General features: G+C 35.3%; 1 protein-coding gene across 7 annotated transcripts in view; it reads left to right on the forward strand.

The window, feature by feature from the left end:
- LOC138327867 (uncharacterized) overlaps positions 1–14,424 on the forward strand; it is a 78,586-nt gene that overhangs the window by 30,630 nt on the left and 33,532 nt on the right. For all 7 annotated transcript variants that reach the window (XM_069274297.1, XM_069274299.1, XM_069274302.1 and 4 more), the window contains 2 exons: positions 5,721–5,840; positions 11,382–11,542. In XM_069274297.1, the coding sequence (XP_069130398.1) occupies positions 5,721–5,840; positions 11,382–11,542 (281 nt within the window). The remainder of the gene's footprint in view (positions 1–5,720; positions 5,841–11,381; positions 11,543–14,424) is intronic.

The raw sequence follows: 14,424 nt of genomic DNA on the forward strand, positions 1-14,424 counted from the left end.
TAAATGGAATCTTTTCTTTCAGTATATAATGTTCATCAGATTTAAATGAGAAATGTTTAAAAGAACATTTAGAAAGACAAAAAAAAGTCATAAAAATTAAATTACTGGCTTCGAAACTGCAGCTCTGCCATTAGGTGGCACCATGCGATGTGGTGATCACAACGTTTGCCTGCCGAAAGGTCAGAACAGACTGGAAAATAAAGACAAATGGTACATAGCTCGGAACTAATGAAAATACACTAGCTCAATAGCGGTACATCCAGCGCCCGGAATTCAGTGACTTCACCAGCAGATACAGAGAAATTCGAGGGAGTGTTAATATAAATATATTATTGAATGCTGTTGTGTGTTGAATGATAATTGTATACCAGTGTTTGCTAATAGCTTTAGGGAATTGATCGCCATGCAAACTAATTATAACTTATTTGATTCTCCATTTTGGTGTCAAAATACATTGAAATTCTTGTGCATGCTTGGCATCTAAATGAATACTCTGGTATCTAGAAAGTATTCATGGGCATATAAAATCAAAATACACACAAAAAATAAGAATACCTTGTATGTGGACATTAAAAATCAAATGCTCTAAAATCAAAGATGCCAGGCATGGAAAGGAAACAAAGGCAAAGAGCAGCTGAAAATGCTGTGAAATTTAGTTTCAAGGGATCGCCCCTTTCACTTTCCAAGTCTCTTATTTTAGCTAATAGGTTTGGTTTGGAATCGCCCATGCTCGGGGATCGCCCCACTCTAATCTTTGTAGTTGTAGTGTATAGTTTAATCTCCAGCTATTTTCTTGTTATTTTCAATTAACTTTGTAGTCAGTGATTTATCATGTAAGTTTAGGATGAGCGACCCCTGAGAATGCCAAACTATATAGATGGAATGCCTGAAAAAGTTGACTTCACTTTAATAATTTTTGAACTCAGCTTTCTGTTTGTGTTGTGTATGAATGGTGATATGGGTCATTATTCGGGGTTGTCTTCTCTTGTAATGCAGAGTTATCTACCCTTTTTGAAATATCAAATAATGTATTTCATATTGCAATTAAAACACTTGAGAAAGGAAAGAGTATATTCACAGCTTTTTAAATTTCTTTTATTTCTATCCAAATGCAGTTAAGATTTCTGCAAAGTCCTAGTTCTTGATTTAAAAGTGTTTTCATTTCAGTCACTTTCAAAATTGATTATTCAGCAGAAACTAATTGGAGTTGGTTTGTTGGCAGTGGCGTCATTGTGCTAATCAAATTGGTAATATTGTGACGTTTTTTGACTCCACTCTTTTCAGTTTGACATAGTATAGACAGTCATTCTCCAGTTTATTGGTTCAGCCCAGGCGATTTGTTTGTCAAAGTAATGTAATCCTGATAAATAAGTAGTAGCCTGTACATGTTACAGAATTTCACACAGACTTAGCTAGAGGAGATCTGTACCTGCTAATTCCTCAGGAGAATTGTCTAATGTTCTTGTTCCATAGCAGAGAGTGCTGTACTCTTAAAAAAATGTCTACCGCTGTAAATCAGATGAAAACATTGCTATCGATGCTGCCAATCAAACTCTTGTCATGTTCGAACCGACTTGGCAACACAACGCCATTGATATATGTCGAATGCTTGCCACCACCATGTCCCGATATCCCATTCACGATCTGGTCCATAGAGAGGTTCGAAAGAAAAGCTACAAATTGATTTCTTGTCATAGAGTAAAGATTTCCCATCATCCCCTTTCAGAGTTGTTTTCCATGGGATAAATCCTTGGCTCGTTTGGGTTCAAAAGAACAACCCCAAGGGTAAATATGTTACCAGGGCAACAAGTTAGAAACATCTTAACTTCAAGGTGAAAATAATTCTTAATTTGAAGATGAATAAACCGTTTTGACATATATCTTCCATATGCTTTACTAAGCTTCTAGATTCTTTAATGTCAAAAAATGAAAAGAAAAAAAATTCTAATGAACAGCTTCTGGGTCTATGTTGGTGTTCTGTCTTATTACAAAGTTATCTCCCCATGTGGATAGGTGTTATGGTGATGTTTTGAGTGAAAATTAAATAGTTTCCTGTAATAGATATGATGTAACATTCACAAACATATAATGAAACAATAGATATCTTGCTGCAAGGGCATATGTGGCTGTAATTTCTATATGCAGACTTTATTATTTTTCTCCATCAATGCCTGTGTGGTTAATTGTCCTTTTATAATTATTGGCCATAAATGTTGCTGAAACGTACAGTTGCACTATATTATAGCTATAAAGCGGTGAGTGCAGTTTCATATTAAACATCCTGCTATGTGAAAATTTGACTTATTAATCTTTTATAAATTGTTGTCTATGAGATGCACTTTATATACACTAATTAACACTGATTAATCTTTGCTGAATCTGTGGGTTCTATAACTAGTATGTTTACAGAAGGGTAATCGAGAAACTTATCTTTTGCATTAAGGCTTGAAAATCATCCATCATGAAAGTGAAACGTAACTTTACCTGAGGAGTAAAATAAAAATGTAGTATCAAAATTTAAGATAATGCAAGGTTAAACATTTTCATTGCATCAAATGCTGTAGTTTTAGGTTCCTGAATTGTATGAGAGAAGAACTATTATCGTAAGAGTTATTGTAACGTTTGAATGACTTTTAGTGCTATCCAGCCTGACACTACGATAAGATACACTGGTAGAGCTGCCGATATCAATTTGGCACAAACTTCATGGTTTTCTTAAACTGTACACCTTTATGTTGTTTCTTCATTAATCCAAAAAATATGAATAGCCGTCTTTATTATGAGATAACATAAATATTCAGAATTTTTTGTGAAGTTAGAAATTATTAGATCAAATCATGATATAGGAAGATACTGGTTTAAATTTATACTAACAGTTTCAGAACAATAAACGAGAGCACATGATCTGAGGGGTTTAGAGGGTTTGCTGTGATACTATAATACAATGTATAGATGGATTCCCAGGGTACTGGTACATATAGATGGCCATGTTTAAAGGTGAACTCTTAGGGTTTTACAGATATATTTGTATACTTTAAGCGTATGTTCGAGACGGATAAAGGAATTCTTTAGGCATCTGACAGCAGGGTTATTAGGTACTGGAGATCTGCATTAGCTTTTGTCTTACGATAAGGTGACAGGTTACATTAGCCTGTACCTCTGTACAACATTTCCCATTCTTTGTTACTAAGTTGGAGATCAGAAATAGATGCAAAATTATATGGAAAAACATGGTGTATAGTAAACAATGATAATACCTGCTTTAGCTGCATAGTCTTGTCTTTAGATAATCCAAAAAATTGTAAATCTAAGCGAAAAAATTTCAAATATTTTCATGTATGCCTATCTCTTTAGTTTCTTCTACATAATCTGGTGTAATCCACCTTATAGTGATATATATAGGTTTGTTGCTTCAGGCTAACAATACACAACAGGATAAAAACTACATATGCTGGTTTAGAGAATTTTACTTGGAGTTTCATAACACACATTATATCTCAACATCACAGACGCAACACTCACATTAAAATTCATGTTGGTTTTCATTTACAGTAACGATTATGGCTTCAGACATTGATCGCTGCTCTACTTCATACAGGTGCTTGTTAATTGATAGCAACTTAACTGATCCTTCAAACCCTCTGTTTACTCAGATTATTGAGGAGCGTATAAATAGTTGGCAGTTGTTTGTGCCCTAATTTTTACCATGTGCACATTCTGTAACTTGTACATATTCTTCTAATCGATGCTAAAAATTCTTTTTATCTTTTTAACTTCTTGTCAATCATCTGGTGGGGAGCAACTGGTGGTGCTTTCTTAAATATCCTAATGTCTGCAGTGATCCAATTTCTGGCAGTTCTTGTCCTTAATCAACCAGATGCAGTGAAGATAAATCTTTTAACAAATTAATGTCTAACTGGTGGTTAAATATTTTTGGCTTAAAAAACACACAGGAAAGAAAAAATGTTTGGAAAAAATATTATCACCATAGTTTGCCATCTTTGATTCTGAATTTTGTTTAATTCTATTGTACTATAGTGATCTCATTAGTGGACAGTTACTGTCCTGAAAATTTTTTTGTGATATTACACTGTTGAATCTTAAAAAAAAAATGTATGATTGGTTGTAGAATGAAAAAAAACCTTGAAAGGTCAACGTGAAAAATCAAGGTTGCCAATAGGTGGTCATCTTTGAAATATTTGAAAATCATAACTGGTGTTTGTATAAGAAAGCATACAGCATCACCATGTAGAATATTTGCTGGTCAATCAGTATTCGGTCATCGTCCGGGTTAACATGGTGAATACTCCAACACAATTCTGTATCCATAATATGTGAATAAAGAATTCTGACCACCATCAACAATGGGGTCAGATTCTGAATTCTGCGGAATGATGTTGTGCCCGGGAAGTATTGATGAAATTTGCCTCTACCGAAACAATGAAAGGAGTACTGATTGGTATACAAGATATCTGTAATGATTCGCAATAGACAATTCCACGATTTAGGAGGAAAGGGACATCCTTGTATTTCTATTAATTGTAAATCTCTAATTTCTATACAGTATGTAGCTATTCTAGTAATGTTTTCCATTACAGAAAAGTCGTACAATGTGTTCAATATTAGTGAAGATTGTATAGAGCTATCGACTAAATGATGTAGTTAATACAGCTGGGATAAATATGCTGATTGGCCTGTTATCTAGGAATTGAAAAGTCAAAGAGTAAATATGAATAAAATAAAGGATAGACTCCTTTTAATGTAAAGACTGGAAATATCCCAATGCTTTCTGCTTCTTCACAGATGTTTTAGGCAGACTTCTTCACAGAGGAAATATTGGCATAGTTATTTCTATAGCCAGTAAAAAATAATGTGAACAAAAATGGACAGTCTTTGCTTCCTTCTTAATTTTGAAATCATAACAAAGACAAGAGGATGTATCCCTTAAGAGAGACTGATCATTATTTAAAGCATACTTATATAGTCTATTTCTGAAGTAAGTCCACATCTTTGATAATTCCAATCTTGTCTTTCATTTGCAATTGCTGTACTAAAGGGTGGATACCCAGCATGAAGATGAGCAACTAAATATTAGTACAAAAATATACAGTATTGATGAGCACTGGTCATGAGATAGATTTTTTTTTTTTAAATTTAGGAATGCAAATTAAGTGATGCATGCCATTTCTGTGCCACTTTAATGGAAGACATTATAATTTTTTCATAAACATCTGTAAAGGAAAACAAAACCTGAGAGATTAATCTAATACCGTATTTGATCCAATAAACGTTCCTGTCCCTATATCTGTCCCTCTCCCTTTTTGAGGCCTCATTTTCACTTCAAATTAATTACAATCTGAAAATATGAAAACTATTGGTTTCTCTTTTTTTATTTCTTTTGCAAATTGATAAATAGCTCAATTATTTTGAGATATGTTAGCCAAAATTAGATTCTTCTTAGCACCGCTTCATGTTTTCAATTGTTTATGCGCCCTGAGCACTTATTTGGTCGAATATGGTATCACTTTCTCTTCTGAAACGATGACATAATACCAATTGGAATACCAGCACTTTTCGTGGAGCAGTACTGAGATCCCTTTAAGGTAAAAGTATGAGATCTATCTACAAATTGACAGAATTGAATTATGTTTTGCTCTAAGTTATATATCCACTGGTACTTATTTGTCATAATTTTATATGAACCTTTTGTTTTATTACAGTCATGGTAACCAGGTTTCGTCATGGGTACCACCCCCAGACAACTGGGACCCAGGAGCTCTGGGCCTTCCCTATGGCTGGGAGTGTGCTACAGACAAAAACGACAAGCCCTACTACATCAAGTAAGTCATATTGATTATTACCGACCGGTAATTCTAGGAGGAATGTCAGTTGAATGATTTTGATTCGTTTGTAAATGCCAATTTTATTAATTTTTCCTGGAAGAGTAATGTGTTTTCATATTATTTTAAATATTTTAGTCAGCCAATAGGAATATCATGTAAAGCAGCATTGTTTGTTCTTTCTGGTCAAATTTATTTTCTTTTCATGAATGAAAATATTTCATTTACAATCTGGATTAAAGGTCCTTTTGAAATTGTCTAATTTGAAAAAGCTCTGTTTGTATGCATTTTCTCTTGTAATTTTGTGTTTCCTTAGAAAGTGTTGTCCAAGGTCCTTTGGATTTTGATATGAAGGACTACCTTAGGTAGCCATTGGGTAGTGTTGGGAATCAGTTGAAATTTATAATCGATCATCAGTTTTGTGTAACCAATCGATGATCAATTAAAATTGATTATATTTGACTGTGTATACGTTTTCCAGGAAAATTGTACAAACTTTCTTCTACAGGCTCACGTGTTGCCATGTTCCCAGGTCGCTTATGTTTTCACAAATAAAATCATACTCCTCTGTACGTTAACATTACTACATAGTGCTTATGTGCTCTTCAATTCGTTTAGACGCTTGGTATTTGAAATGATATTAGCAACAACACACACAAGCGATTGATTGCGACAAGTTTTCTCTGACATTTCTTGCATGTTTTACTGACCGGCTAATTATACACTTTTGTTTATCATGATATCGGGCAATTCCGATGAAACTGGATTACAGATTTCTTAATCGATTAATTGGTCAAACACCCCAAACCAACGATGCTTGATGAACTCGATTAGTTGGAACACCACTACCATTGGGGTACATTCTTTCCATATAGAGTTTGCTTTGTAGGCTTTGATTTACTTTCCCTATAAGATATATCAGTGCCCTTTCCATGTGGCTGTCTTTTAATGGCCATGAAATTGATTATTATACTTTGTAAAAGCCCTTTCACTTTCGAAAAATAATTGTTTTAAGTTTCAGTTTAGTTTCACAAAGCTTTAAGTATGCAAACTAATTGATGCTTCATTAAAAATCTTCGGCATTACATGTCTAGTAATTACATATGATTACGTAATACTAGCTACATTTCATCATGATAAATGGTCATGCAAATAATTGTTGCCTTGACAAAATTGCAACCTGGTAACAAAGCATTATGGGTAACTAGTCATGGTTTGGAGGTGAGAATTTGTTTCTAATCCCGTACAGGACCAAGAAGTTGAGCAATCGGACTGGCAGGGGCACCAATTTCACTCTTATCACCTCCACATTCTTTTAAAATGTCAAGTTTTCCTAATTATTTCCAAGCAATGCTATGGCGACATCTTGGATCAATAACAAAGTTAAGAAAGCTATTAGAACTCCTAGAATTACATGGCTTGCTTGAAATGGGACAATTTAACCTGCTCCGATGGCTTCCCCTCTGCTCTCCTGCCTTAGTATTTCATCACTGTTATCAGGTCTAGTCTACTTCATGAATGAGGGGGGCAAGGCTTCCAGAATGGTTTGTTGCCAATGGTTACATATCAAAACAATTACAGAAGAGAAATTCAAATCTAAAATAAAGTTATGTGTTACTGCTGGTCCAGTGTTTGGGAATATTGGGGATTTCATGAGAACTGAATGTTGTCAGCTCACTACGTAAATCTATCTGACGATTACAGCTGGATTACTCTATCAACAGTTTAACACTAACTACTGCTTTGTACCAGGGGCCTTAACTATTACATTGATGTTTAATATTAAAACTCAAAACTTTAGATTAAAAGGATTTTTTGTCATAAAAATTTCAAAATGTCAAAAAAGTGTCCTTCTGATAAAATTATAGAAATTAAATTGTATAAAGTTTTGTTCTTATTACAATATTATATTTATCCTCTGATGATTTATTACTTTCACCCAAAATGAGCATGAAGGGCAAAGATTCAAAATATCAAAGACAATTTTAAGACAAAGTTGGTTTCTCTTTAGACAATAGAGAGGATAGAGATGGCAATATATAATAACTTGTGTATATAACCAGGATGAGAAGGTCAAAGAGAACCACATGTCTACAAAATAGGTCCGCTTGATAGACGAAATGTCCAGGGACCGAATTCCTCTGCTGCATCAAATATTCGACACCTTCCTACAATTAATGTAGTGACAGACATCTTGGTTTACCCATGAGTACTGGCCTGGTCACCATGGTAACCCAGACAACATCTATGTAACTAATTACCTGGTGTAATTACTATAGGTACACAAAGTGTGTTTGTCGACTTTGAGAAACATCCTAGGTCATGGTGGAAGATGAGATTAACAACAACCATTACTCCGATGGAATCATCTTCTGGTAGAGCAGCCTAGCCTGGCAAATCCTGTAATAGTTTGAAAAGTATCCTATTTATTTTTCAGGAAGTCATTTAAAAAAATATGGCGTTGAACTCCATTAAATATCAAAAGGATCCTATTAAAAGTGGCTAGATCTTACAACCCGGGGTTACAGTTCATCAATATTGACATTCATATCCTCAACACTAGATTTGTGTAGAGACTGAGACAGCTAAGGAGAAATGACAAGTCATTGTTAAACACTTTCGACATGATAAAGTAGCTAATAGACTCTGTATCCCTATCATTGATTATACTTTACTGAGGCTTGGAGAAGGATTGATACAGCTAATTTAAAGTTACAAGAGACCGTTAGAAACCTCTTTTAGTAATTGATAGAAAATTGTCCCTTATGTATCTTCAGTCAACCCTCTCATGAGACCATTAGATTGATGAAGATTGACTTAATTGACTGTCAAATTAACACTAACTGGACTTGACTGAACCATTATGTTCACATCTTCCTCAGACAGGTCTGTGACAAATAGACCTGTTCAATATACCAGGGATACAAAAAAAAAAAAAAAAAAAAAGAAGAAAGTAACAGTTTCTTTATTTTTATTGTTTTTTCTATCAAATATGTTTTCAATTTTCTTATATTCTTATCCTAAATTTTAGAATACTGAAGAAAGGAATATTTTCATAAGAGATATATGAACATTACAAATCCAAAGGAAAAATTGGTAGATCATTTTTGAATGCTAGTATATTTTATAATGATTTCCTTTTTTTTAATGATGTCTTTGCTTACAAATACATTGAAATTTAGAATGCTGAATTTCTGAAATTTAATCATGATAAAAATCTTCTTCAGATTTTTCTTTTATCAAGCAAACTAGATGAAATAAAAAAATTATTTATTTTTACTTTCAAGCTAAAGAGATCTGAATCAGAAGAACAATAAATGTATGGTCTAACAAACAAAAGTAGAGTTTATAAATAAAATAAAGATCAAACAGAACTGCCAGACACATTGCATGTTTGGCGTTTAGTTGGAGATCCCTGATAGTAGCACTTGTCTGTCTGAGGAAACAGTATCAGAGTGAGATCAAAGCCCTATTCCACATGCCTTTAACCTGATAACATCTGTACCCATAGACATGACTATCTCCACATTGTCTTCACAAAACATTGATTTTCTAAGACAATGTCATATTTCGATAAAAGTGCTTTGGAATATGAAATCTTTCCAAGCAATGAGTGATTCATACTTGATAACCTCATGTGATGGGAAAGATTAAAAAACACCAACTTGTGCATAATGTTTGAACAGGAGGAAAAGCATCAAGAATATCAATGAATTCCTTTACAAAGCTAAAACATATTCTTAACTATATTTTTTTGTCTTGATCAACGTTTGAAATAAAGTTGATCATAAACAAATTGCATGACTTGTAATTGCAATGTACTGCAGATTGGTTTTCGTTTGGATTTAGAGAATTTGTTTTTAGCCCACCATTATAAGATGGTGTTCATATTGCCTTTGTCCCTGGTCTTTGGTCTGACGTCCGTCTCTAAACATGCTTGTTACCGCTATTTCTTGAGACGTACTGCACGACTATTTCTCAAATTTTACATGCATAATTTCCTTGTCACTAGGAGTATCATGCTGATTTTATGGCCGCCAGGCAGCCAACTTGGATTTTGGCAGTTGATGTTTGTTACTGGTATTTCTCATAAAATGCTGAAGGGATCTCTCTCTTATTTCATATTTATGTTCCCCTAGGGCACTCTGATTGTCATGCTGATTTTGAGACTGATTGGAAAAACAATATGGCCGCCAGGCAGCCATCTTGGATTTTGTAGTTGATTATTTCTCAGAAAGTACTGAAGGGATCTGTCTCAAATTTCATATCCTGGTTCCCCTTGGACCAGTTGTGCATATTGTGAGTTGCGACCGATCAGTCAAAAAGATGGCCGCCAAGCAGCATCTTGGATTTTGATAGTTAAAGTTTGTTATCACAATTTCTCAGAAAGTACTGAAGGGTTCCCCTAGTTGTGCATATTACCTTAACTATGAAAGGTATCAGAATTCATCAGTGTGTTTAACCAGGTCTCTCTGCTTGTCTGGTAAAATGGTTCGAGGGTAAAATTTGTGAATTACATAAAACGCCTGATTAATTGTTCTGGAATGAGAGAATCAATAAAGGCAAATTATATGTACAATGGAGCATAAATCAAATAGAAATTTAAATTCATTCTAAAGGCATTTGTATTAGATCAGGGAACTAGATGGGAGTGCACTATATGTGTGATAGATGTAATCCCATAGACATGTATTCCCAAGTTTAATATAGGAAACAAAATAAAATGGTATTGTGTACAACACAGGGGAACATGTAATAAATCATTCTGAATGAAATGTGTTGTTTAATATCCATTCTCTGTTCATTCATTTTATGTTGCCATGGAGATATATCCATAAGGGGAAACTTGACCTACATATTGTTGTGTCCTGGCCCTGCAGGTAGGGCGTTAGAATTGTACTTGCTGCCCCTATCACATGATCGTAAAAGATGACTAAATTTAGGATCTGATCTTTTCTTTCTTCCTTACTTACTTTAATCTTCCTAATGTCTCCCTTGACACCACCTCACTTTCGGCCTTTAGTTGAGCGCTCGCCCCTGTGAGGAAGGCTCTGGGTTCTGTCCCCTGGCCGAGTCACACCAAAGTCTATAAAAGTGGTAGTTTCAGTTCCTGCTAAGCACTCAGCATAACAGGAGTGGGATGACTGGTTCGCCTGTTGTCAGTATAATGTGACCGGGTGGGGTGTGTTGCTTGGTGTCTTAGGCGGCATACTTCAGTGATATAGCACTATAAAAAGGGCAACAGTTCCACTATACAAGAAGACACAACATGAATATACCGCAGTCTCCCAAAACACGCACCTCGCACAACATACACGCAACACACAGCATACATGGGAGGCCGTCCTTACATGACCATTGCTGTTAATAGGACGTTAATTAATCAAACAAACAAAATGTTGTGTCCTTGACTGCTTACTTTATTGACCTCATCACCTTGACAACAGGTACTGATGTTGTGTTGAATTCTGACATATCGTATATAAATTTTTGTGTGATCTACCATTCAGTTTATTCTTGATTTATCATCTGTCATTCCAGTCATGTAGACAAGTACACGACACGAGATGACCCCAGAGATGACCCTGACTATGTGGAACCTCCCAAACCTCGTGAGATTGAACTCTCACGGGATTCTCAGAAAGGATTTGGCTTTGTGGCGGGAAGTGAGAAACCTGTGGTTGTTCGATTTGTCACTGAAGGTAAGCTTTCATGATCCACTTTTCAGTATATTACTAGTTAAGATAAATAACAATTGATCTAAATTGTTCCATTGCAAGGAACAGAATATACCAAATTTACCTTCATAATGTCTCATTTTGATTCATCTAGCATATATACTCTACCCTTTATAATATATGTGAAGTATTCATTTCTAGCATGACTTACCTTGACTTCTAGAATATACAACATTGACCACTAGAATAATTGACCTTGACCTTTATTTAATGAAAGAAAGAACAACCTTGACCTTGATCTTTGAAATATGCCACATTGATCTCTAGGATGTTCTACTGAAATTATAACCTCAAGAATACACTGCATTGATCTGAAATTCCAAACCTTGACCTCTAGAATATACATTGACCATGAGAACAATGAGTCTTGACCTTTCAAAATGTGTATTCAACATTAATCTCTTGAATATTGAACCCTGACCTTTCAGAATGTATAGCATTGACATTTAGAATATAAAAGAAGGGACAAAATCTATGACCAAACATAAAAATGCCTTCAACCGTCTAGTAGAAGCTGTATTTGGAGTTTGTTCTTGTAATTCAATGCTTAGTCAGGTAATTTGCAGTTAATTGCTCTGCTTCTTTTCCTAATTATTTTCAAACTCAATATGTACAATAACATAATTGTGCATCCTTGGACGGCAATACAATTAGGTGACTACAATTGCGGCAGGTAAAAAAGCAATGGATGCATCATTTAGTTGGTGACCATGGCAACAGACTTTTGCTCATTACCTCGGTAACAGACTTTAGTAGCCTACCTAGTGTAGCACAGGTCATTTACAGAAGCCACTCTGTGGTTAACCAAATGTTATAGTGTAAAATTCATTCTAAATGAAATGTAAGGATGCAGAAATATTTATTGGTATTTTATTCCATATATGATTTTAACATTTGCAAGACTGGTCACTTTAGCATACATTTCCAGTAATATGATCCGCCCAAATTATATAATGTTAAAGTTCTATAGATTGGTGATTTCGGTTATACTGGCTTGCTGAGAAAGCAATTGGCTAACAGGAACCAAGGAACACCATTACCATATTGTACCTTATTAGATTCTTCATTTGAAGAATGTCCTTTATGTGTTTCCTGTAAATGTTTGAGAAGTAGAATATGGCGGCTTACAGGGACAATCTCTGTGAAGGCTGCAATTTCTAGAATGTTTGTTGGGGTTTAAAAAACTTTTCCAGGCATCATACTTTCTATCAGACCTATAAAAGCTGAGTTTTACTTTGATGAATGTCTTCTCGCCATGTCTGCTCTGTGTAACCATGTCTGCTCTTTGTAACCATATCTACTTGGTGTGCATTAGGATATTACTCGGTCTGTGTTGACAATGCTATATCATAGTTCTCTCCATAGACTGGAAAATGTAGGCCTATATAATTTTTGTGTCGGACCGAAAATGGCATTACAGTTAGGCTGTAAAATACATAGCAATTACTCACTATTAGATATAGCCTCCTTAACTTGGATTTCAACCAAGATTGGTCGGTCTTAATTACAGACCTTCTTTACTGTAGGACCAATCAGAAGGAAGCTGACTTATAAATCCATCCAGGTTGTCGGACATGTAATGGTTTTCTATTTACCATAGAGGCCATCAACACAGCCTGGCTATTACACCAGTATAATGATAGAGATGTGTCCACTAATGTTTGTCTGGGTGTTTATAGTCCCGTTATTGTCTATATGGTACAGTATCCTCTGTTTGTCTGGATGTTTATAGTCCAGTTGTAGTCTACATGGTACACGATCCTCTGTTTGTCTGGGTGTTTATAGTCCTGTTGTAGTCTATATGGTACACGATCCTCTGTTTGTCTGGGTGTTTATAGTCCTGTTGTAGTCTATATGGTACAATATCCTCTGTTTTCTGGTTTTATAGTCCTGTTGTAGTCTATATGGTACACGTTCCTGTTTGTCTGGGTGTTTATAGTCCTGTTGTAGTCTATATGGTACAATCCTCTGTTTGTCTGGGTTTTATAGTCCTGTTGTAGTCTATATGGTACGCGATCCTCTGTTTGTCTGGGTGTTTATAGTCCTGTTGTAGTCTATATGGTACAACGATCCTCTGTTTGTCTGGGTTTTATAGTCCTGTTGTAGTCTATATGGTACACGTTCCTCTGTTTGTCTGGGTGTTTATAGTCCTGTTGTAGTCTATATGGTACGATCCTCTGTTTGTCTGGTGTTTATAGTCCTGTTGTAGTCTATATGGTACGCGATCCTCTGTTTGTCTGGGTGTTTATAGTCCTGTTGTAGTCTATATGGTACACGATCCTCTGTTTGTCTGGGTGTTTATAGTCCTGTTGTAGTCTATATGGTACACGATCCTCTGTTTGTCTGGGTGTTTATAGTCCTGTTGTAGTCTATATGGTACACGATCCTCCTGTTTGTCTGGTGTTTATAGTCCTGTTGTAGTCTAGTCTATATGGTACACGATCCTCTGTTTGTCTGGGTGTTTATAGTCCTGTTGTAGTCTATATGGTACACGATCCTCTGTTTGTCTGGGTGTTTATAGTCCTGTTGTAGTCTATATGGTACACGTATCCTCTGTTTGTCTGGGTGTTTATAGTCCTGTTGTAGTCTATATGGTACACGATCCTCTGTTTGTCTGGGTGTTTATAGTCCTGTTGTAGTCTATATGGTACACGATCCTCTGTTTGTCTGGGTGTTTATAGTCCTGTTGTAGTCTATATGGTACACGATCCTCTGTTTGTCTGGGTGTTTATAGTCCTGTTGTAGTCTATATGGTACACGATCCTCTGTTTGTCTGGGTGTTTATAGTCCTGTTGTAGTCTATATTGTACAGTATCCTCTGTTTGTCTGGGTGTTTATAGTCCTGT

The sequence above is a fragment of the Argopecten irradians genome, chromosome 7 (assembly GCF_041381155.1).
Source record: "Argopecten irradians isolate NY chromosome 7, Ai_NY, whole genome shotgun sequence".
Taxonomy (NCBI): Eukaryota; Metazoa; Mollusca; class Bivalvia; order Pectinida; family Pectinidae; genus Argopecten; species Argopecten irradians.